The sequence below is a fragment of the Primulina eburnea genome, chromosome 11 (assembly GCF_022965805.1).
Source record: "Primulina eburnea isolate SZY01 chromosome 11, ASM2296580v1, whole genome shotgun sequence".
Taxonomy (NCBI): Eukaryota; Viridiplantae; Streptophyta; class Magnoliopsida; order Lamiales; family Gesneriaceae; genus Primulina; species Primulina eburnea.
In genome coordinates this window covers 6747837-6773421 of record NC_133111.1, presented here as the reverse complement: position 1 = coordinate 6773421, position 25585 = coordinate 6747837, and the positions used below count along the sequence as shown (strand labels likewise).

The 25585-nt window shown below is 32.5% G+C and overlaps 2 protein-coding genes across 5 annotated transcripts; one reads left to right on the top strand and one right to left on the bottom strand.

The window, feature by feature from the left end:
- Window positions 1-5727: 5727 nt before the first annotated feature.
- LOC140804212 (uncharacterized) lies at window positions 5728-11546 on the top strand. Of its 4 annotated transcripts, XR_012112111.1 has the most exons (11): window positions 5728-6387; window positions 6927-6972; window positions 7089-7170; window positions 7268-7313; window positions 7393-7491; window positions 8264-8332; window positions 8411-8744; window positions 9023-9171; window positions 9248-10682; window positions 10779-10883; window positions 11356-11545. XR_012112111.1 is itself a non-coding variant. In XM_073160069.1 (9 exons), the coding sequence occupies exons 1-9, from the start codon at window positions 5956-5958 to the stop codon at window positions 10616-10618; spliced, it is 2628 nt and encodes an 875-aa protein (XP_073016170.1). In that variant the 5' UTR covers window positions 5728-5955; the 3' UTR covers window positions 10619-11219. The 4 variants fall into 4 exon arrangements, 1 of the variants encoding a protein (XP_073016170.1); XR_012112110.1 differs by having other exon boundaries at window positions 9248-10883; window positions 11356-11546; XR_012112109.1 differs by lacking the exon at window positions 11356-11545 and having other exon boundaries at window positions 10779-11219.
- Window positions 11547-12462: 916 nt separating this feature from the next.
- On the bottom strand, window positions 12463-15880 carry LOC140804533 (uncharacterized). The gene is made up of 3 exons (XM_073160572.1): window positions 15268-15880; window positions 14691-14819; window positions 12463-14250 (listed from the first exon to the last, which is right to left on the bottom strand). Exons 1-3 carry the CDS (start codon window positions 15658-15660, stop codon window positions 12751-12753), a joined length of 2022 nt encoding a protein of 673 aa, XP_073016673.1. The 5' UTR covers window positions 15661-15880; the 3' UTR covers window positions 12463-12750.
- Window positions 15881-25585: the final 9705 nt, after the last annotated feature.

Sequence of the window (25585 nt, the reverse complement as noted above, 5' to 3'; positions counted from 1 at the left end):
TAGCACTTCTAAACCTACATAAAGGAAGCTGATCAACATTTAGCATGTACAGTGACTAATTTTGAATGAAATGTACATGTATACCATCGACGGATGACTTATCAATGCCATACAAGGAAAATGAAAGAAATGGTTGATAGAATGCCATCTTATAATTGTTATCTATATATTCCATTGACCGATGGCATTTCCTATGGTCCAATTGTGATGATTTCATTCCTTACACTATTGTTTATGTATTTGTTATTGAAAGTTCCACTTACTGAGTTTTGTAAACTCATTCCAGTTATGCCATGTGATGCAGATAAAAAGGAATATCGATAGAAGTGTCGAGGCATGGAAGGTGAATGTGCCAAAAGTTTGGAGAATGATGTTTTGATTAAATGTGGCAATTTTAAAATGGTTTTGAGTATTGTAATTCGGTTCATGTTTTGAACAAGAAAATTGCGTCTTAACTTTTGTCAAACACTTGGTAATTTTGGAGATGGGGTCTATGTGTTTAGTGGAGGTTTTGAGAATATATGTGTCTTTTGGAAAGATTGATTATGGTAATATTTATTTTGTTTGCTTGAGAATATTTGGTAAGTTTATATTTATGGGTAAACTTTGCCAAAATTTTATTAATTATTATTTTTCTCCGAATCTTTTATAAGGCTTCTGCATTATTGCATTTATATTTTAATGACATGGGGTAAGGGTGTTACGACAAGTATCTAAACAATGATATATGATATACAATGCATGTATGTCGTGGAGGTATCAGGTCAAATGCGCATCCACATATCATATATCAGAATCAATCGAATCGATATCAAACCAATGCTAGAGCTGGCACAACGGCCTCAATCAAGGATACTCGTATGATAACTACGACAAAGCGCTATCAAATCTCAAATCTCAATCAATCATCGGGGCCACTAATGACTATGTTTTAAGTGCCACATAATGTCAAACATAGCATCATGTTCACAAACCCCATAATCAAATCTAATCATATCAAGGTATCTAAGGATCATAGCTCAACGTGTATGTCATGTATGCCATATCATCTCAACAAATAATGCATATAGACATGTATTCTCAATCACATCAATCAAATATAAATCATATGATACAGATAAATGTCGTATGTTACTCGGTCGCAACATACCTCAATTCTTCGTTCCAGTTGATGTAGCTTGAAGATATCAGTATAATACTCTATCTACATCAATAACATATTCACTTCAATCAATAACATCGTTAAAAATCAACGATATAAGTTTCAAATATCTTTTGAAACTTTGAAAATTCATATCAAATCGAAATCAGAACAAAATTCAATTCTGACTTCAAAAATTAGTTTCTTGTCGGTTATTCCACTACATATATGATAATCGGCTTCAAATGCATGATATTCCAGAACTTCGATAAATAAAGGTGCTGAAACTAGAAGAAACTTACCTCAAAAGAAAGCCCTCAACGCGAGGATTCCGAATATATAATTTGTTTCGCGTTTAGACAGTGTTTCAAGGTGATTTCGTACGATATAAATCGAGTTATCTCGTTTCTCTCTCGAAACTTCAGAAGGAAAATGAAAGAAAACGTAATAGCAACTCGTTCTTATCATCTCCACCGAACTCGCGCTCGGGCAGTAACATCTCGCGCCCGAGCGCGAGACCTTCTGCCCCCGAGTGCTAGTTGTGCCGTGCTCGGGCTGTAAATTATCGCGGATGAGCGCAAACTGTTCTGTCCAACATCCTAGGGTCCAAATTAACAAAAATAATCAACATGAAATTTGTAGATCTATGTATTAGATTTCCAATAAAATTGGTTTCATTTCATTTGGACTAATACTCAGATAATTATACCGAAAATCATAACATGTGTCATTCTTCACGTCATCACATAAAAATTTCATGAATTATCGATAATCAACATAAGATTTACGATAATATGATACACGGTCCTTACACATCGTTTTCATTTTTAGTCATTTTCTTCTCTTCCCACTTCTCTCCATCGGTTTAAAACCTAGGGTTCCTTCAATTTCTCCTTCTTTCTTCTTCTAATCTCTTCATCTCAAGGAACAATCTTGCAATCCAAGCTAGGAAATTTATCTTTAAGGATTGAAGGGTTTAAGGTAAGAAATTCATTCTTGTTTATTTTGGATTTTGAGTTAGAATTCAAGAAGTTGAGGTTTTATGAGTTAAATGTTAAATGAATGTTGTTATTTATGTAATGATAGATTATATCTTGGATTTGACTTTGTAGGAGCGTCATCAAATGATTAAGTTTATCATTCTTATCGTTGGTTATAAGTAGACATCGTTATTGAATGCATTTCATGAACTATGTATTTATTGAAATGATTTTAAATGATTAGCTCCTTTTAAATTATTCAAAAGTAATATGTTTATGTATCTATGTATTGATTGAAAAGGAAAGGAAATAGTTTCTATATCATTGAAATATAAAAGGAGCTTAATGTTTTAATATGTGCATAATGTGTTTGATGAATAGTTTCGATGAATATTATTACGGCTTGATAGTTAAATGATATAGTAGTGTTACCTTTGGTAATTCTAAACTCACACGATTGATGTTGATCAGCGAAAGAACATGTAGATGACTGATTTGACTGAAAAGTACATGTATACCAATGACCGATAACTATCATTGCCAATACAGACAAAGAAAACAAATTAATGACATCTTATGATAGATTGTTATCTATGGTTTTATTGAATGATGGTATATAAAGTTTAAAAGAAATATTATGGATTCTTTGATTTTGCTATGATATATGTATTTGTTAGTATGATATCTACTTGCTGAGTTTTATAAACTCATTCAAATTATGTTTATGGGATGCAGGTCCTAAAGATTAGTTTTGGCGGAGTTGTTGCAGCAGATGGAAATTATATATGCCAAATTTTGGAGATGAATGATCTTTGCTATATAGAAAGATTTTGGACAGATACAAGAGATATTTTGTTATGCATGTATATGATATCTTTTATTAAAACTTTAAACATGTATAGAAAGATTGTATGAAGTTTTAGATGGGTACTGGTTCTTTTACTAAATGCTTATGGTTTATTTTGTGTATTATTTTAATGGTTAAGTTGGATTGTTAGTTTAAAGAGCTTCGATTTTGGCAAGTTGATGAGTTTAAATTTTAGGTAAACTCTGCCAAAAATTTTTAAAATATATATTTTCTCCAATTTTAGTTATGCTTACGCATAAAAGTTCATATATTTATTTGATTGAGTCAAAGGTGTTACATTCATACACAACATCTAATTACTGTATTGATTAATGTTGTATATTAAGCATAATTTAGGCTTCACAAATGTTGCATTCATAGTTTTGATTATTTAGTTTGATAAGCGTTTTGGATACACTTTACTCCCTCACTTTGTTAAGGAAGCTAGCTTTTCTTTATTCACTAGTATTGATTTTGTAAACTGACATATTTTTCTTGTGAACCTTTTGTTCCGAGGTACCGCACAACTATGTTCATTTCTACATAATTCTTTGTGTCTTATTTATTTACTTAAAGTTTTGTATATTAAAATATTTCATTGTATGTTGTGTTAGGTGTTGAATCACTAACACTTAACTCTGAAACACGCAATCAATTTATTTCACAATACTTTTATGTCGTACAACCAGCTTTCAGACTTTGTTTTTTATAGTATTATTGACGCCAAGTTTCATACATCTTTATATGTAAATTGTTGATGCTCATATTCGATGTGTGGCTTAGATGAGCTTGATACACAAAGAAACTAATTAAAACTTTCCGTTGTGATATTTGTATTGAGTTGAAATTATCATATGCAAGTGTGATGACTATTGATTAAGCTATCTTCAACTTATTACACTACAATTTATACCATATTTTGTGTTATACATATGACACATAAAAATCATCATCAATTTTTCTACTCTACGTTCTGCGTCACAAAAGAATATTCTCGTAATATCTTTTTATTTCAATATTAATATATTTCCTAATAACAGTTAAATTTAATTAATTTAGATACTAATTACGAAAATTTTATAATTAAAATTCAAAATTTATAAAGTAAATTAATTTAATATTTATTTAAAATTACAAAAAAACAAAGAACACTATAACATTTATTATTTAATTAAAATATCAAATAATAAAATTTAAAAAAACAATTTAAAAAAATTACATGTAGAGAAAATTGTAGATTTGCTCCAATCCAGCGTTAAAAATGGTGCTGAATTGGAGCAACAATCAGTTTTAAACCTTTCGATCTCAATCCAACAACATCACAACAATTACAATTTAAGTCCCTCGAAATTGAATCCGGGTATCCATGAACTGCAATTCCTGTCCTTTTTTGGGTTTACCAGATATAAAAAGTACATTGACTTTGTCACCCAAAATACACAAAAGGGGCACATTTATGAATTCCGATTTTCGCTGGTACATGTACAGTGGCTATGAAGTGCCAGCTGTAATCCTCGGCCTCCAATGGCAGATGAATATCGAGCTTCCGATGAAAATCAATGTACGATAACAACCAAATATCCGTCTCACAAAAAAATTAAGTCTTTTTATATATGGATTCGAACAATCTTCTTCTCCTTGAACTAACTTTCGAGGTGGATTTTCATCTCAAATTTCAATTTTAACATAATATCATAGCTCAAACTCATCATCATATATTGATCTTCACAATGAGTCGCTCTTGTTAACTTTACGTTTTTCATTCATGGGTGTGAGATTGATGTGTTACATGTCTCCCATAAGTTATACTAAGTTTTTCAAAGCTGTATACATAATACATGAACTAAATAATCTTCGTCCTAAGTTAATTTTCAGGATAAAGAAAACTTCAATATTAACCATATGTGTTGATTTATTTATGCGTGTTATACGATAACAACCAAATATCCGTCTCACAAAATAATGTGTTGATTTGTCCATCAACATATCACATTCTTCCTTCATTTTACACACATAATCTTCAGTATTCTTTTTACACATCTACGGTACAATTTAATTAATATTCTCTAATATATAGTCTACTTTTTAATTATGTATCATTTTTATTTATGCATATTTTTTAGATTGCTTATAAGATTTAAAATTTAATTATGTGCAAATTATAATTTTTTTTAATTATGTACATTTTTTAAAAAAATATAAATTATTTAATTAAACAAAAAATTAATATTTCAATAGCAACATGTTTTCACCATTTTAAGAACATGAGATAAAATTATCTGATATCATCACGAACTTCATCTCACCCTTAAATATGGCGATTGCCGAGTAAAATAATCCTATCTTACCAACTAGTCAAATGTAAATTTATACTATATATAAATGCTGATATTTTTAGTATTTCGATTTTGTGACGCCAATTATTTTTACAAAAGTATCCAATAACATTTTTTTATATAATTTACTTATAATTATCTATTTTATTTTATTAAAAGTGATGATATGATAGTAATCACCTAGGAAGGACACCAACTTTTTCTTCCAACTTTATCTTTATATGATACTAATATTACACTTTTGTTTTTTGTTTTTTTTTATATTTCAACACACATTTTTTTTATTATTTTAACAATTTAAATATCAATTTAACACATTTATAATTTGTCAAATTTCATTTTAGTCTATCGATAATGATAAAATAAAATAAACACACATGTACAAAATAAATAGTATAAATCACAGTGGGTCGTTTGATATTATTAATGATTGACAAGTGAGGCCGTGCAAAATTCATTACGGATGGGACCAGACCCCACTATAAAAGAACACCCAAGCCTCAGGTACTGACCTAGGCACGGTCGATGTTAGCCGAAGGAAAACTTTTCTAAGGCACCCGAAGCAAATCAGATATCATCCGGGGAGGGGAGAGAAGCCGAGGGTTTGGTGTAGAGAGAGAAAGGTGCAAAGTAGCAAAAATCCCGAAAGAGATGGGCCATATCGTGAGGAAGAAGAAAGGTAGGCCAGCAAAGGTAGATCCTGCAGGCCGCGGCACGCCCCCGTCGCAAAGGGAGCCCAGGCGGAGCAACCGCCGTCGGAGTGTGAAGTACATGTTCGAGCTTGACGATTACTTCGACGAATTAGGGCTCTTCGAGGATGACGAGGACCAGCAGAGGAGAGAGAAGGAGCTCAAGCTATTGCTCAAGGTGGAAGGCAAGGGCACTGGCGGTGGCGCCCAACCAGAGTCAGCAGGTCCTAAGCCGGGTCGCCCTGGGCGGCGCGTGAACCACCCTGCGAGCCCGTCATCGTCGTTCTCTTCCGACGTTGACCTTCCGTCTAAAAAGCGAAAAATGAACGAGGGGACTGATGACGAAAATGGTGAAGCCAGCTACGGGGATGACTGTAACGACGACCGTGTAGAGGTGACCATCATTTCATTCTTGAATGGAAACTTGCGAAAATGGTAATAAAGTAAAAAGAAAACAAATCTACTGAAACTACTGGGAAGTGATTTTGTTATATTTATGGGCATATATTTATAGTATGTTATGAGAGAAGGGTCTATAGATTGAGGTGTGGGTGTATGTATAGCCGCGTGTTTGTTGGCGAATGAGGGGCATAGTTGTTTTTCTTTGCGTGTATATGTATAGATATGTAACTGTCAAAATAAACTAACCCCCACGGAATTTAATTACGCAACCATCTCTCTCATTCACACCTTTCTTTCTTGCAGCGTCACACTCACACACATCCAATGTGATAGAAGTGCACTCATACACACACGCATGCCACATAAACACGCCGTCTCTGTTCGTTTCTCCTAGATTACCGAGTGAGGTGGAATGGGGTTGTGTATAAATGGAGTAGTCATTTATAAGTTTGTTTTTGATTTTGAATCTCTCGTTATTTTTGGGTTTCGTGTTATTTTTGAAAGTTTGAATGAGTTCTTTGGTTTTGACAGGTCCGGGAAAGGAAGTCAGAATTCAAAGCCAAAATCTTGGCTCCAGGCCTGTTTTTTTTTTTTTAAAAAAATTAATGATGGCTTTTAATGAGTTCCCATATTTTAGTTTTTTGATGCTATAGGTCGGATATTTGTTGAATTTAAATGATTATTATGGTTCAGGGCCACAGACAAGGGCTGCTCCATCTGGGCTACCGTTGCCTGACAAGAAGACATTGGAGTTGATTTTGAACATAATTCAAAGGTACGTGTTGTATATAAATTGACTGATTAGGTTCCATGCGAATGGATTTTCTTTTTAAAATTTAAATTTTGAAGTGTTTTGTTTCGTTTTTGCGCAGGAAAGATATTTATGGTGTCTTTGCAGAACCTGTTGATCCTGAAGAGGTAATAGCAATAATGTGTGCCTTAAATTTAGCTTGTCAAGGTTAAAATTTCTCAAGTGGTTTGTTGGTGCTTTTTATAGCTTCCCGATTATCACGGAGTGATAAAGAATCCTATGGACTTTGGTACTGTGAGGAACAAGCTGAGTAACGGGTTATATACAACTTTGGAACAAATTGAGGTTAGTTTAGTTTCTCTCAGTTTGGGCTTGGTCCTTGGTACTGTCCAATATATGATGTATGGTGAAGTACTTTATATATATATATATATATATATATATATATATATATATATATATTAATTTTCATTTTTTAGTTTCTTGTAAATCATGGTAGTTTTTGGGGTTTGCTGCATTAGTGTTTGACTTCTTCTACCTGTACCAATGCTTGACTTTGTCATGTTAGTGTATTTAATTGTTCCGCTGTTGTAAAATCTTCATTCAAATGTTTTTGTTCTGATATCTTACCTGCATGCATAGTTATGTTGATATATATTATGGAATCAGGGTCGAGCTTCACTATATTTTAGCTTAAAAAATTGGCAACATTTTCAGACATAATATTCATTTTCCCGTGTATGGCTGGATTCATTGAGTAATGGCAATGATAGATCCTGGTGCATATTAAAAAAAAACTATAGAAAAGATGTAGGTGAATTAAAATTTCAAGGTACTTAAATGATTTGAATGATAATATTCTTTCATTGCTGGCACATGTTCATTGTCTTATTTATGAAGTGTGCTCAAAACACTTTTTGTGAAATATTGACTCAAAACACCTCTTGTGCAATTTGGTATCTGTAATTTTGAATACCGTAAGCTAATATCATGTCTGGCAAGAACTATAAAATGCTATTTTTGATGTTTAACCTGTTGAGGTTGAATTGGTTGACATGGAGAGCCACTGATTATATCCTTTTTTTCCTGTGCAAATTTCGTGCATGCGGTCGTGCAGAGTGATGTTTATCTCATATGCTCAAATGCAATGCAATACAATGCACCCGATACCATATACTACAAGCAGGTAAAAAGCCTGCACTTTCCTTCTTCGCTATTCCGATTTGTTTGAGCGATTGTTGATTTATTTATTCATTTGCAAAAGGCACGCGTCATGCATGAGCTGGCGAAAAGGAAATTTTTTGAGTTATGTTTGGATAGTCGCAGTTCAGAAAAGGAGAGCAAGTGTGAGCAGAATATAAGATCTAGCTCCATTCTAAATAGGCAAGTAAAAAACCCAGTTAGCCAGACTGTGCAAGACTCTCTCGGCTCTGATTTCTCATATGGAGTCACTCTTGGGGCTGCGGTAGATATCCACCCAGTCTCAAATGCGATCCTAGCTGTTGGATCTTCAAGACCTTGCAGTGTTGATCGACTTGTCGAGAGAAACTCTTTCTTAAATCACAACAATCTTGACAAGGGAGAAGCATTACTGCCAGGTATTCCTTGCCTCCTGTTAGGACAGAGTTTGGCTGGTTAACTCAAAACTCACATATCTTTCAATTTTTTCAATTGATTATTTTTTTAAAAAAAGCGTTTCTAACTGATTTTCTATGGTTCAGTAATGCACTGTTGAAAACCCTTTCTTTCACGTACTAAATTCTCGAGGAAACAGACTTTTTTCCTTTCATATGTGCTTGTTGTGGTTTCACTGACAGCAAAATGAATTTTTTAGTGGGTATTTAGTACGTTTAACTTGTTAGCCATCTCTGTGCAGGAAACAGTTCACTGTCTAAACCTGGTAGAAAATTGTCAGCACATGAAGAAAACCGTCGTGCGACTTATGACATTTCTTTAACTCATCCTTTGGCCTGCTCGGAATCTCTATTCTCAACTTTTGATGGAGAAAGCAAGCAGCTGGTTCCGGTACATAATTTTGGAATGTGTATCTTGCTGTTTCTTATTTGGGATCATCTTTCTCAATGGTTGCAGTTTTCCTCAGGTTGGGGCTTATGCTGAGCATTCGTATGCTAGAAGCCTGGCTCGTTTTGCTGCTGCTCTCGGACCTGTTGCCTGGAAAATTTCTTCCAAGAGAATTGAACAAGCACTGCCTCAAGAAGTAAAGTACGGGCGGGGTTGGGTGGGAGAGTATGAGCCACTTTCAACTCCTGTATTAATGCTGGAAAATTGCGTTTTGAAGGAGCCACCTTTTTTCACGAAAAAATTACCTGCTGATACTAGGAAGTTTGAGAAGATACCTACTGTTTCAATTTCTTCCAAGGAAATCCAGGGAACTATGCCTTTCATAGAGAAGAATCCGCAGTCTGTTGGTCCTACCAAAATCAGATCAGCTTCTGCTCCTATCACTTTTCCAATGAAGGCACAACCAGATAGGGAGAATGTATCAGAAGTGAAAGCATCTTTCTTTTTAGATCCTTGTAGCAAACCTGGTACTTCTAATCTTAATCACCACCATGAAAAATCAAAATCCAAGAATGCTGGCGAATCTGAGAAACAGGTTGAATTCAATGGACCACCTATATTCAATAAAAATGTAGTTGATTTTATGGGTCAAGGGCATGTTTCGAAGGGTTCAGAAGTGGAAGTTACGAGGTCAGTCTTCACTTCAAGAAACATCAACTTCACATCTTCTGGATCTGTTAAGCAGCCTGATATTAAAGAAGTTGCTGTTGGAGGATTGCGTAATGGCAAAGTTGATAGGATCAATAGCAATACAATTGCGAGTTCATCCTCTAATTTGGCAAAAGGAGTTGGGTATTACTCCCAGGAACAAGGACAGGGTCTTAGTGACCCTGTTCATCTGATGAGAATGCTGGCTGAAAAGGCTCAAAATCAACAAAAATCGTTTTATCAACCTTCCACCGATGCTCCTAGCATTTTATCTCCAGATCCGAATAAAGATAATTTGAATAACACTATCACAGCTGTCTCTCATGCACTGAGGTCTGTTGGAGCCGGTGGATTTAGACCAATTGGTGAAAACACTAATACTTTCAAGAACCAACATGCTAATTTCCTCAACATTTCTACCCGTGATATGCATTCTCAAGGATCACGATTTCGCGAAGAGTCCCCAGCTTCTGTAATCCACCATCGGCCAGATAGAAACAATTTTCCATTCAATGTTTTTGTATCTCGAGGCGGCCCACAACCTATGAGAGTTGGAAATGATGTGAACTTTCAAAACCAACCCATGGCCTTTCCACCTTTTCCTCCTAACTCAAAACAGATGTTGGAATCCCTTCCCCCGGATTTAAACGTTGGTTTTCAGTCACCAGGGTCTCCTGGAAAAAATCCCTCTTCAGGTGGCCTGGTTGAGTCGCAGCAGCCTGATTTGGCTTTGCAACTCTGAGACACTGACATTTCGACTCCAAAAGAAGGCTGTTCTATTTGTTTCACAGCTTACATTTTTCGAAGTAACATGGTTACCAACTTATAATTTTTTTGAAATGGCATTCAGAGTCATGTCCAGAGTGAATGATAACATGTTTCCATATGCTATTCTCTCGCAGGGTAGGAGCCCAATGAGATTTGGGGATGGCAAATATATCTGGGCTTGTAGACTAACCACCAAGTGACATGAAGAGCGTCTGTCATAATACGTGGATTTTTGACTGGTATGGCGATTCTTGTTGTTTGTGTTGCATTAGAGTAGGTTGAAGATGTAAAACATGTATTTGCGGTGTAGCAAATATTTGTTGGAAGCAGCAATGTGAAGCGGAGGATAAGTGGTGGATTTTTGCACATTATGCAATAGCAATGTTCCTCAGAGAGTGAAGTTATTTTATGCTGAGAATGTTGTTTCTGCAGCTTGTGATCCATCGAGTTGTTCATTACTTGTTATTTTTTTAGATTTGTCATTTCAAGAACTTAGTCGAAAACTTGGTTTCATGTTCAAGAGTTCTTTGTGGAAAGGTGCAAGATAATTGAATTAATACGAGTATTGTATTGTTCGTATGGAGTAGAATAGGCATGTTTTAGATATTTCTTTGTTCTAAAATTATCTACGCATATTGCATGATAACTGAACGCGTCGCGTAGTTTGACGTATAAGATATGTTAAATTTTGGCTTTACGATCCATTTTCAGACAAGAAACAAGCAGGAGGGGATCGATAGACTGATGAAGAATTTGGTTGATTTAGAAAAGAACTTTCCTAATTGTTCTTCTGTACTCTTTTTTTTTTTGGAGCAAATGTTCTGTACTTCGAAGGGCGTTTCTTGTTTCATTTCGACTTCGACAACTATACTATTATCAGCTCTTATCGCATTACAGATTGTCCTAGGTCTTTACTAACAAGTCTTTTTTTTTTTTAAACATAATCATAAATATCATTACATAAGATCAGATACAATACCTGAGAAAAAAAAGGAAGGCGAAGGTATAACTCGGCCTTTCCAATCAGTTCAAGAACCAATTGCTCTAGCTAAAGTATGAGTAGTTTGGTTTGTTGACTGACGAATAAAAACAAGATAGTGATTTCATTTTGAAGCTAGGATTACTGAAAATATTCAAACCATCCTTGCTGTGAACACTAGTAGTACCACCTCAAAATGCATTATTTTACATAACATTGAACTTTAATGAACAATTAAACTGTTTTGAACGTTTATCTATAATTCATTTTGTCAAATTTTTACGAACTGATGTGAAATCTGGTCTACATCAGCTTTGAAAACTCTCTGCACAGAGAAGATAAAGATTTGTGCTGCCAAAAATAATATTAGAACACCTCAAATATTTCGAACTGAGTTATTGATATTATAATTCGGCAATGGTGTCCTAAATTAGTGCTTTGTTTTTGGGACTGAATACTGAATTCTGGTCTTTTTATTTAAACTAATCCAACTCTTCTTGCATAGTCTCAAGACTCACAACCCAAGTCGAAAAAAAAGTCAAGTCGACAAAGAATATTCAGAGGTTTTTGTTATGATCCATTTACAATATTTTCAAAGCTTGACATATTCAATTTAACAGAAATTGAATATTTGATTACTCGTGATTTGCCAGAGCAGTCCGACATCCTGGGTCTTTCCCCATTTTCTTTTACTCAACTGGGCTGATTGTTTTTTTGGATTGTGTAACATACAAGTGAGGGAGGCACAAATCTGTCGAGGGCAGTGATGTGTTTTATCCCGCAAAGTAGTCTTTCACCGTTTTAACAAACATGGTTGTTAGCTATAGCAGACAACAATGTTATTTAGGGACCGAGAAGAAATGTTTCATTTGAAGTGGCTCTCTAAAATTCATATTACAAATACAGACGAATCTCAATAATGTCATAAGGAATTGAAATGTTAACACGTTTTCCGGCCACCTCTGTTGCGGCAACATTGAATTCGACACCATACACGACTTGGCTCCACGTAGTTTATGGATGAAGCATTTGCCAAGCCTGGTTATAAGCGTGTATCTACAAGGTTTGTCATGAGTTTCAAGATGATCCAGACAGCAAAGGGAGAGCAGAATGGGTGCTTGTTGCCTCTAAAACTTCTGTTTCAAAACCTGGCGCAACTGGATCTTTGGGCATTCCATCCTCGCTTCCAAAAGTCGGGACTTCAAACTACTCTTCTGTGCGCCACGTGGCCACTCAATACATCCTTTCGTCCCTCGATTTGCCTGTGGAACCCCCGAGTCAGGCGAGCTGCATTGTCCAGTCAAATCCGTGGGATAAGTCACACTTTTTCCCGAACCATGATCGGGAGACATATTAGTCCCATTCAAAAGCCTTCCCTTAATTCCATCAATTGACACAATATTGTAATTATCACCGTTACTCGGGTATGATCTCCATAGCTTAGAAATAGATGAAACCTTCTTCAAATTTCGTGGTGGCATCTGACCAACTTTGCTTATTTCCCTGATTGGCGTTTCCTCTCCTCCGTCTTTTTCCCACTCCCCTCTATTTCTTGAGACGTTGCTGCCCCGAAAGTTTTTGGTCACAGAAGGATCACTTCCACCAGGTGAATAGCTTGAGCCCTGATCCTCAGCATGGCTTACAGTTTCCCACTCACTAGCGTCTTCTTCACGTTCACTGTTCTGATCCATAGATATGTCAGAAGGCTCTCGTGCACGGCTGGCTGGACTGTATCCAACACATGGTTCAGCCTCCTCCCTGTTGTCGGATTTGCTAAAATTAACATCTTCAAATACACAGAGAAAATCATCAGGATTCGCGGGCTCGTACGTCAATTCCCTGGTATCTTGTATATCGACAGATTTGGCCGCCTGTCGAAGGAACTCCGCCCTCGTCAACTCCTCCCTATCAAATGTTGTACTTCTCGAATTCAAAAACAACTCAATATCTGTGACAAGAGCGTTCATATAAGAATACTTCTCTTCGAGCATTACTTTAGCATCAACTAACTTCATTTGCACTCGTTCTTCACGCCAAACCTCAGCCATCTGCAACATCTTCCTCTCTTCTTCAACTTCCTCTTGGAGTTTCAATGACTCCATTTTCGCCGTTTCCACTTCTGCCCTATCATCTCCAATTTCTTTAGCAAGTTCATTGCATACCTCCTCTATTAATTCCCTCGCCTCTTGTTCTTTTTCATATGCATGCTTATATCTCTTTGCTAATAGCTTGGCATCCGACAATCCATTGACCAGCTTAGAATTGACCATCTCCAGCCTCTGGCGATTTTTTTTCTCTACGCTTAAATCAGCTTTCATATCCTCTATAATAGCACGAATTTTTTCATGTTCTCTACTTCGCCATGCAGCTCTTTCTTCACTGAGTTTGCGCAAAAACTGTTCAAGTTTCTTTTTGGAAGATCGACGCTCTGTTTCAAGTTCATTGATTCGAGCTCTTGCTCGCTCAAGTTCGGTCTTGAGGGTGGACAAGGCGGCACTTGCTTGTTGGTCGTGGTGCCTTGGTTGGTCAAATACCTGCATTGATGCATTGGACGTTTTCGAACCAATAGGATCCCACTTCGTAACACCCTCCATTTCAGAGTTGGAATATTGATATGATGGCTCGAACTAAAAAAAGGAAGGATTGAAATAGAGGTAAGCCAACACCAAAAATAAAAGGAAAAAGAACATTCGTGAAAATATCAAAAGTTCACAATTCAATACAGTGGTGATGCATTGTGAAACTTCTTTATTAGTTAATTGTATTGATTCGTGGTTCGGTATGTGCCATATATATATATATATATATTAATTTGATATAACTAATAGCTAATAGTTAAAATTATAGTACCAAGAATATCAGAAGATTTGAAATCATGTAATAAGCCATGTATCTTGCAATGAAACTTTATGGCTTGAAATAAAATATATCAATGTTTTTTTTTCCCGGAGAAATTGATGGAAATTAGCTATTTTATTTTCATTCTATTACTTCTAAGTTTCGATCCGTAATCACATGTGAAAGTAACAATGGCAAAGAAACTCATAGAAAAAACAGTATGGTATACCTTGTGCAATAGTCCAGTTCTTTGGCCAGACACAGAATGCAGACTATGCACCAACTCTTTTCGAGGAGAAGCATGATCTTTAGCAAGGTGATGATCACGTTTTGCGGACTTAAACTCGACATCTCCTGACTTCGATTGAGAAATAAATAGCAAAATTAGAAATGAGAAGTAATTATATAACAAAGTTTACAGTGACCAAACTCATGAAAATGGTTCATAATCTTCTTCCACATTTGTGTTCGCATTAACACTGATAAATTGTTTATGACAACCTCGATCCCATCCAAAACAAGTTAAACACGAAATCCCAAATGCATTCAGTAATTCCTGAACTGTAATGCACGGTTGCCTCTACGGCACGGACCAAGGGGCAACATGATAAAATTTGGGAATAGAAATACTGATTTTTAAGAATTATATATGAAGTTTCAATCTTTTTCTCAGATAAGTATGAGCAACGGAGCTCGCCCTCCGCATGATCCGCCCATTCATTCATTTGAAAGAACTTGAGCTCAAAACAATTGAATCGAATTTAAGAAAAAACATGAAAAATCCAATCTTTACCGAGGAACACTACCTGAAGCCCTGAGCTTCGGCCGCCATTGATCTGAGACTCGGGTAAATGCAGCCTCCACAGCCCGGCCGCGAGCTTCCTCGCCGACACTACCTCCCCAGCCCTGCGGCCAACTTTAGGCGACGACTTCTCGTTCTCCACCGACTCACTCTTCTCATTCCCTTCATCAACCTTCCATTTAAGCAAAGGAGTCTCCGGGCGACTACTCCGTTTGACCGACGAAACCCCGACCTCCCTCCTCAACAACACGCCGACGCCGGGAATCCTCGATTTCCGGCGAGGCTGCTTGCGTGTAAAAGTAAACTTCTGGGAAACATCTGGCGGCGGCGGGTGGCTTACAGATTGTCCCGGAAGATGGGTTTCTTGGGTATTTGCTCTTCCAACGGTGATCTTCATAGTTTTCCCTGTCTAGGCTCCGCCATTACAGTCTGGCTTCACTTTCACATTTAATCATGTGTGAAGCGCAAGACTGGAGGTGGGGGGCCGGAGATGTCTCTGGGGAAGAGAATCGAGGGGTGGGGGAAGTATACGTTGCGTGAGAGACGATTTGTACGGTCAACGTTCCAGTCATTACTGCATCGGAATCAATCTAAACCTTGGATTGCGTTTGTTTAGGAACGATGTCGTACTGCACCATTAATAAGGTAATAATAATAATAATAATAATAATAGAGAAAATTTGCTAATTTGTTTTTAAATTTTTGATCAATTATTTATTTAAAAAAAAAAAAATCGTAGATATATTTACAAAGTGACCACAATTATTATAAGATCAAACCACAATTATAGAAAATTAAACTAATTGAATTTTTTGAACTTATAAAAAAATATTGAGTAGGTATCTTGTGAGACGGTATCACGAATCTTTATACGGGTCAACCTTACGGATATTCACAATAAAAAGTAATACTTTTTCATTGATTAGTCAAATAAGATATCAGTCTCACAAAATACGACCTGTGAGACCATCTCAAACAAATTTTTGCCTTAATTTATTGATCTAAATTTGGAAGAAACAGAATCTTTTACTTGATATTTAAAAATATATATGATATTTTCTCTACACAATAAGGTCATCCAGAGTAGTAAATGTATTTTCTCCAAATATTTGTGGGTCCTATAGTCCACATCATCACTCAAATATTTCACTACTCAAATATCTCACATTTCACAATCAAATATCTCACCAATTAAATATTTATGAGTCTCACTGTCACTTTAATTAATAGTTTATTTTCATTTAAATAAAATAACTTACAATTTTATAAAAAATATTAAAAATATTTTTGAATATTAAAAAAGTATTAAAATGATTATTAAAATTAGAAAGTTTAATTAAAAGATATTTAAAAAATGAAAAAAAATATATATGAATAACCGGTTACAAATTTATAATCGGTTATTTACTTTGGACACAAATCAAGAGGACACAAATTGTGAATATTTGGTGGTGAAAAATATTTGGATGACATGACACCCTCAATACCGACTATTGTGGGTGCCCTAAGACAATGTATATTCTCGAATTTTAATTTGAAACAAAAAATTGAAAAAGTGTGGTTACGAGAAGTTACATTTAAATAAAGAAAGTTAGTAAGTTATTCAACTACAGTTTAGTTCGATTATAGATTAAAATTCGAACCAAATCATATTTTATCCGTCTACAAAATTTCAATCCAAACCAAACCAAACCAAACCATGAAACTTTTACAGCCAATCCATCCTAAATTCGTGAATTTTGGTTTGGTTTGTATGACTAATTTGAGTTTTAAGTTTCCCGGTGAATTGATGCATATGATATCGCAATTTGGAAAATTAGCATCATAGAAGTGAAATAAATATTTTATTTGATCGTGAATTAAAATGATTATAAGTAAAAACTATATATTAAAATATTTATGTATGTTACAAAATTTTAAGACTTATAAAAAATCTTAAACATTTAGGGTGGTTGTGTTTATTTGGACTAAAATTTGCAATAAATAAATTTTCAGTGTAACTGGATTGTTATAATTGTCACTAATAATAGAATACAAACAAAAAATCAAATAAAACATACATATATCCAAGAAAACTCACAATAAATTTAAAAAATATTATTATATATATTTAAAAAATTAATGTTGGGTTTGTTTGATTTATTTTAATTCAAAACTTGAACCAAAATATTTTTTACGATTCGAATGATTTTAAAATCAATCCAAGTCACATAATTTGATTTGATTTTAGTAAGGGATTTTAAAGTTTGAAAATGCAGTCCATGGAAACACATGTGAAATGAAATAGAAATATATTTATAAAATAACTGAAATAAATAAATAAATAATGTATCCTTAATTTTGGCTATTTAAAAAATATTATGAAATAATAAACGAATAATTTACTAATTACAAAAAAATATAATAATCCTTTTGTCAAAAAAAAAAAAAAAACTGATAATTCCAAATAATTATTTTAAAAAAATGAGAAAACAACGTCCAAAGAAGACTATACCACATCCGGATAATAAAAAAATTATATTATTATTTAATTTTATAATAAATGAGAAGAATGACCGTCCAATGTCCATAGTATAGCAACCAAAAAAAAAAAGATTATATCACATTAAAAAAATTATTACAAAGCAATATAAATTTAAAATTAACAAAAAAATATCATGATTAAATAATTAATTATAAAAATATATTAAAAAATTATCTCTAGTCGTCTCGATTTTACTACAATCTTAATTTTTTTTGAATAAAAAATACTTAGCACCAAAAAATATTATTAAAAAAATTTAATTATATTTATATAAATTATGTACATGATTACTAATATGTATTATTTTATGGTTTCACTAAACTAATACTCTTTTAATATTTTCCATAATATTGGGAGTTCTTATTAATTTATTCATTCATTAAATTATTTATGAGATAATTAAAAATTAATTAATGAATTTGGTAGAAACTAGTCCTAAGTTGCAAATTAATATATAATTTATTATATAGTGGTAAAAGAAACATTATTTAAATAAATAAAACAGAGCATCCAAGAATTTTAGGATATATGGTACATGCATTGGCTACCACATGCAATAAATTAAATACATTCATTGGATCCATTTGATACCGCCGGTGCATCTTCTGGTATTTCAATTATTGTTTCATCTTCTATTTTATTATTATATATACAAATAAATAAATAGTTCCTTTATATATATATATATATATATATATAGAAACGGGAGGAACCTGGTCTTAAAGAATTTTAATATCTGCAATTTACTTTCTGCAATTTGTGGATCTCCTCAATAGAGAAACCATCTGAGTTTACTTTATTGCATATTTAAATTTCTATATTCGTGGTTTTCCTTCTATAGAGAATCATCGTTGTTTTAAGTTGCTTTATTGTTAGAATAATTTTTTTGGTGTTAATTTCCTGTTCCTGTATGCTATCAGAGCCAGGGGGTATGTGATTATAGATTTGTTTTTTTTTAGAAATTTAGGTTCTCTTGACTGTTTTTGCCTAAGAAAGTATGGGTAGTAAGTCCTTCAAGGCCGTAACACTTAAGAATTGCTTAGGATTGTAGAGAGAAAATAAATTTCAAAAATAAAATTTTTAATTATGGATTCAATTTTCTCTAGATCTATTTCTCTAAACTCTGCTGCTACATCTTCTTATGACAATAATAAAATAATTAACACCGAATAAATAATTATAGAAGATTTTTATAAATCCATCGATAACTGGGAAATTCTTATAATAAATAAGGATCAGATTTACAAATACTCCAGATTCCAAATATTTAAATCTGATTTCACAATTAAAACAGAAGAAAGATATATACAACTTACAAAGCCTTTTGAAACAATCAATTTATTATCTCAAAACTCTTTACGAAAATATAGAGATAAAAACTATAAATACATTCACATAAGATTGGTTCAAGTAGGAATAAAACTCTTAACTAAAGAGGGATTAAATACTTCCATTCGTACTATTTTAAGAGATGCCAGATTCACAAATTTCGAAAATTCATTATTAAGTTATGTTGAATCCAGTCTGTGTACTGGACCAATCTCTTTTGATTGCTATCCAAACTTCTCAGTATCCTTAAACGATAAAAACATTTTAAAATCCTTTGTTTTACAAATAAAAACTCATAATTATAATATGCTTAAAAGATCAATACCGGTTGCTGTTATTTTTAGAATTCATTACAAGGCTATGAATTCGGCCTTTGCTACAAAAGTAAAATTTCATAGTAAAAAGGTGAAACCCTTTTACTACAAACAGATTTAGAAAAATCCAATACTATAATTCCAAAACCAATTCAATGAAAAGATATAACACTACCTGAAGAATGAATCTTAGAAGGTGCTGTTAACCCAGAGCCTATAGGACACATAGAAACAAACACCCAATTAAAAGAAATAACTCAATATGCAAATGGAAAAGTCAAACTCTCATTTAATAGAAAATCTGGTAGTGGCAATAGATATGATGATTCTTCTATTGCTGATACCATAAATTTAGGAAGAATATCACAAATTCCTTCAGTTATAAACATTCCCTATAAAACACAATAGATATTCTACCTTAGATTTACCTAATTTAGTTTTAAGAAATGTAGACTACGCCTCTGAAATTTCTAGACCAATCTATACAAAAATAAAAGAAGAAAGCTCTCAAAAACAATTTCATACTCCAGAATCATATCAAGAACCAACAAATCTAACATTTTCTGCAATCACAGAAAATATTACTAATTAATTAAATGTTATAGAAAAAGACTTTCAAATAAATAAAAAAAATTTGCATGATGATTTGTATGCCAAACATAACTTGGAAAAAAGATTATGGTTTTTCCAACACTTTATAGATTTTAGAAAATCTATTCAAGAAAAATTCTATGAATTTGTAGATACAAATAAAATACATATTCTATTTTTTGACTGGTTTGAAATATATGCTTCTCAAAATTCATTGGAATATCCATTTTCTAAAAGTGTAAATCCTGTTACAATAAAAAATAAAACACAAGAATGACAAACAATTACTGATAATAGGATAATCCAATCTAATCATCCTCCTTTACAAAGAATAAAAATAAATATGGAAAATCATCAAATATAAGTTATTCCAATAAAAAAAATTCAGGAGAAAATGATAAGATCAACATAAAAAATATTATAACACAAAATAATTTCACAAATGTGAATTTAAATACCATAGGAAAACAATTAGATAAATTAAAAAAACATTTACAAAAACAACCAATAATAAACCTTGAAAATAATGATACTAAACTTAAAAATCCCGTTTTTAAACCTTACCAAATATCTAAACCTAGTGTAAAAAATATTCAAGATAATAAGTCTCAATTTATAAAAAAATCTTTCAAGATCAATTAAATAGAATAATGGCAACAACTAGTATTTCTAATGAAACAATGAATCGGACTGTTCCGGATACACCTTCATCCATCCCTAGAATAAATACTTTAAGTCAAGATTCTGATATTGGTGAAACCATAGAACAATTCCAAAATTCTACAAATATCAACAAATAATCTGGGACAAATCCCTACAAATTATTCCTGCTCCTAATTTAGGAGTATTAAAACCATTAACCCAACCAAGTTTTAAGACATCTTCAGTCTACAATTGGAACATAGATGGAATGACAGAATATAACATCTTGAATTTATTACAACAAATGACTATGACTGCAAATGCCTATAAAACCCAAAGTGGGGACTGATAAAACTATTGTTGAACTTCTCATAGCAGATTCTCAGGTCAAATAAAAGTTTGGTGGGATTACTATCTCACAAATCAACAACAAGAAGATATTTTAAACTCTATAAAAACATATGAAGAAGGAATACCAATTCTAGATGAAAATAGTAATCCACAACAAGATGCGGTAGCAACTTTAATATTAATAATTTCTTTACATTTTATTGGAGATCCTTCACATCTAAAAGATAAAAATGCAGAACTCCTATCAAATCTAAAATGTAAAAAATTAAGTAATTTTCAATGGTATAAAAATAATTTTTTAACTAGAATAATGTTTAGAGAAGATTCTAATCAAACTTTTTGGAAAGAAAAATTCTTTGCAGGATTACCAACTCCTCTAAGAGATAAAGTACGAAATAAAATTAGAGAAAACAGCGGTAAACAAATATAGCCTATAATGAATACATTTATGGTCAATTAATTAGTCTAACCCAAAAGAAGGGTTAAAAATATGCCAAGATTTAAAGTTACAAAAACACCTAAAATGAGAAATGAAAAAACAAAATAAGAATTGGGAACTTTTTGTAATCAATTTGATATAAATACTAATAAACCATCCTCATCAAAATGCTCAGAAAATTGTCAAAAAATATATAAAAAACCCTATAAGAAAAACTTTAGAAGAAATCAAAAAGACAATTTTAACCCAAAAGAAGAATTTTACAAAAAACCAAAAAGAAAACCATTTAGGAAATTTAAAAATAACAAGCAAGAATTCAAAAAATCCTTCAAAGATATTGAATGTTATAGATGCCATAAAAAAGGTCATACAGCAAATTATTGTAGGTTAAATAGGAAATTAAATGATTAGAACTAGAAAAAGAAATATTAAATAAAATTTCTAATCTCTTGATTGATTCTTCTGAAAAAAATTCATAAACTGAAAACTCTACCAAGATTGATGAATCATGAGTAGATGAACAAATCATAACCGGTAGTGAATCTGAAAAACAAATTAATATGCTCACCAAAGATCAATCACTTCTCTTAGATATATTGAAAAATATTAATGACCCAACAATCCAAAAAGAATATCTAGAAAAAATTCTAAAATCTCTAAATGACAAAGAAGAAAATAAAAAGTTTCCAAGGACTTCAAAACATACTTACGACTTAACTGAAATATTAGAAAAAGAAAAAAGAAAAAAGGATCACAATCCAAGACTTACAAAAAGATATAAAAGAAATAAAATTAGAAATAAGAGAATTAAGAGAAAAACATATTCAAAATTCTGAAGCAATAAAATTAATTCTACAAAATATAAACATTGAAAATTCTTCAGAAACAGAAAACGATGAAACCCAAAAAGTTAAAAATCTTGAAAAAATTCCTGAAGATTTTCTTTTCGTTTTAAGAGAAATAACTTCTAGAAAATACATATTAAAAATAAATCTAACGTTTTCAGAAAATTTCAAAATGGATACAACAGCCTTATTTGATACTGGTGCAGACTTAAACTGTATCAAATCAGGAATAGTACCTACTGAATTCCAACAAAAAACACAAGAAAAACTTTCAGCTGCAAATAATTCAAGATTAAATGTAAATACAAAAACAGACGCATCTATAATAAATAATAGTATTTTCATAAAAACCACTTTTGTTTTGGTAAATGATATTCATCACACTGTAATATTAGGAACTCCTTTTATAAGTTTAATTACTCCGTATAAAGTAAACAATGACTATATTTCTTTTAAATTCAATCATAAAAAATTAAAATTTGAACTTTTAGAAAAACCCCGAACTAGAAACCTTAACTTAATAAAAACATGTTCAATTTATGAAAATAATATTAATACAATAATCCAAGGGAAGACTTTTCAATTAAAAAATCTTAAAAAAAATGTTTCTTTAAAAAGAATATACAACCAACTAGAAACAAAAGAAATTCAAAATAAAATTCAAAAAGTCAAAAAAATATTAGAAACAGAAGTTTGTTCAGAAATTCTCAATACATTTTGGAATAGAAAACAACATATTGTTGATCTTCCTTATGAAGAAGATTTCAATGATAGGCAAATACCAACTAAGGCTAGACCAATCCAAATGAATTTTGAATTAGAAGAACATTGTAAAAAAGAAATTCAAGATTTAGAAAAAAAAAAGTTAATTTCTAAATCTAGACCTCCTTGGAGTTGTGCTGTCTTTTATGTTAATAAAAATTCAGAAATTGAAAAAGGAACGCGCAGATTAGTAATTAATTACAAACAATTAAATAAAACATTAAAATGGATCAGATATCCATTACCAAATAAAAAAAACTTATTACAAAAACTCCACAATGCTTATATGTTTTCTAAATTTGATATGAAATCTGGATTTTGGCAAATACAAATTTCTCAAAAGGATAAATATAAAACTGTTTTTACTGTCCCCCTTTGGACAATATGAATGGAATGTAATGCCTTTTAAACTTAAAAATGCCCCTTCTGAATTCCAAAGTATTATGAATGAAATATATAATGATTATTCAAAATTCTGCATTGTTTATATTGATGATGTATTAATATTCTCTAATAATGTCGATGATCATTTTAAACATCTAAAAACATTTCTTTATATCACAAAACAAAATGGTCTAGTTGTATCAAAATAAAAAATAAGTTGTTTTCAAACTAGGATAAGATTTTTAGGTCATTACATATCTCGTGGTACCATAACTCCCATTGAGAGATCTTTAGAATTCACAAATAAATTTCCAGACAAAATAAAATCCAACTACAAAGATTCTTAGGAAATCTAAATTATATTCTAGATTTTTGTCCAAATATCAATATAATAACAAAATTCCTACATGATAGACTCCGAAAAAACCCAAAACCATGGACAGAAAAATACACAGAAATTGTAAAAAACATCAAGAAGCAAGTGTTAGAAATCTCATATCTTTATATCACAGATCCCAACCTACAAAAAATCGTAGAAACAGATGTGTCAGATTTAGGATATGGAGGAATATTAAAACAAAAACAAGAAAACAAAGAGTGATAGTACAGTACACATCTGTCCATTGGAGTGATACCCAGAAAAATTATTCATCTATAAAGAAAGAAATTTGAGTATTGTTTTATGCATCCAAAAATTCCAGAGTGACCTTTTAAACAAATTTTTTTTTACTAATAATAGATTGTAAGAGTGCAAAAGAAATTTTACAAAAAGATGTCTAAAATCTTGCCTCAAAACAAATTTTTGCAAGATGACAAGCTATTCTTAGTATATTTGATTTCGAAATCGAATTCATAAAAGGAGATACAAATTCTTTACCTGATTTCCTCACGAAAGAATTTCTCCAAAACAGAAATGCCACCCAAAAAAGATAAAAAGCCTGTTCAAACTCCTGCCGAACTAGCAAAAACCAAAACCTGGTATGACATCGTTACAAAAAAAGAAGAAGAGGAACTTAAAGATACTGCACAATCAAAACCACATGTAAGTGATGATTTGGAGAAAAGACTTAAAATCCTTGAATCCTTTCTCCAAACACCTGAAATAAAAAATGCCTTTGCCAAAACCCAGGTAAGTGAAAGCTCCGACAAGAAACCCTATAAAGAAACTCTTACCAAAGGTTCCTTCCAAACTGTTTCGTTTTCCGATAATTCCTCAAAAACCTCTTATCACACTACAAATTCCCAGCTTGTTCTCACACAACCACCATTAAACCCTCTTTCGGATTACTTTGAAAAATATAATTGGCAAAATATAATACATGTTGAACTAGGATTTCATGAAAAGATCCCTTTAAAACACTTCAAAAATACTTTGGAAAAGGACAATATTATAAACCTTGGAACGAAATAAAACCCCTTATTTCTACCAAGCAATTCTGGAAACTACTGACTCCGCATTGTTCAAAAACTTCTTCTTAGACCAAAGCCATGATGATCCTGCTTATTCTACCTGCAAAATCCTAAAAGTCATTGCTCCAATTGACTGGGGTTATGATTTTTCAAAACCTATACTATTTCCAGAAAAATATAAAGAAGCATAATTTTTTGAAATACCTTTTAATTACTAGGACTATCAACAGGCCTGGTACAATTCCTTGTTAATTCAAAACCAGAAACACAAGCACACCTGGTTATTCTATTTTGATACTAAGATTTACAATCCCAAAAAATTCCCAACCTATGAGATCCTCAAACACCCTGTCCAAAATTCCTTTAATCTTTTTAGAACCCAATATGCCCCAATAGCAGAAGAAAAACGATTCCATCCACTTGCCCTTTTTTGCATGAAATTTTATCTTCCTTTGGTTCCCTTTCCTGGACTGTTGAATTTTCAGACGAAAATTTTTTATAAATTAAGAGAAGATTTAGACTCAAATGGTGAGATAAATTTAAAATTCCTCCAAGCCTTACAACTACCAATGTCCAAGCTTGGATCACCGATAATAAAAATACAAGAGTCCAACTCAAAAACCGCTTTACAGGATTCCACTAAGACAACAGACAGAATTCCTGACACAAAAATCCCAAATGACGGCAATGCTTGCAGCTACCAAAACTCCTGAAGAAATGCAAGCTATACT

Coding starts and splice junctions, on each gene's coding strand:
- LOC140804212 (XM_073160069.1), top strand. CDS start 5,956: ATGGGCCATATCGTGAGGAAGAAGAAAGGTAGGCCAGCAAAGGTAGAT. Junction 7,492..8,263: donor CAACTTTGGAACAAATTGAG/GTTAGTTTAGTT, acceptor GCGGTCGTGCAG/AGTGATGTTTATCTCATATG. Junction 8,333..8,410: donor ATACCATATACTACAAGCAG/GTAAAAAGCCTG, acceptor CATTTGCAAAAG/GCACGCGTCATGCATGAGCT.
- LOC140804533 (XM_073160572.1), bottom strand. CDS start 15,660: ATGAAGATCACCGTTGGAAGAGCAAATACCCAAGAAACCCATCTTCCG. Junction 14,820..15,267: donor GCCGAAGCTCAGGGCTTCAG/GTAGTGTTCCTC, acceptor TCTCAATCGAAG/TCAGGAGATGTCGAGTTTAA. Junction 14,251..14,690: donor GAACTGGACTATTGCACAAG/GTATACCATACT, acceptor TCCTTTTTTTAG/TTCGAGCCATCATATCAATA.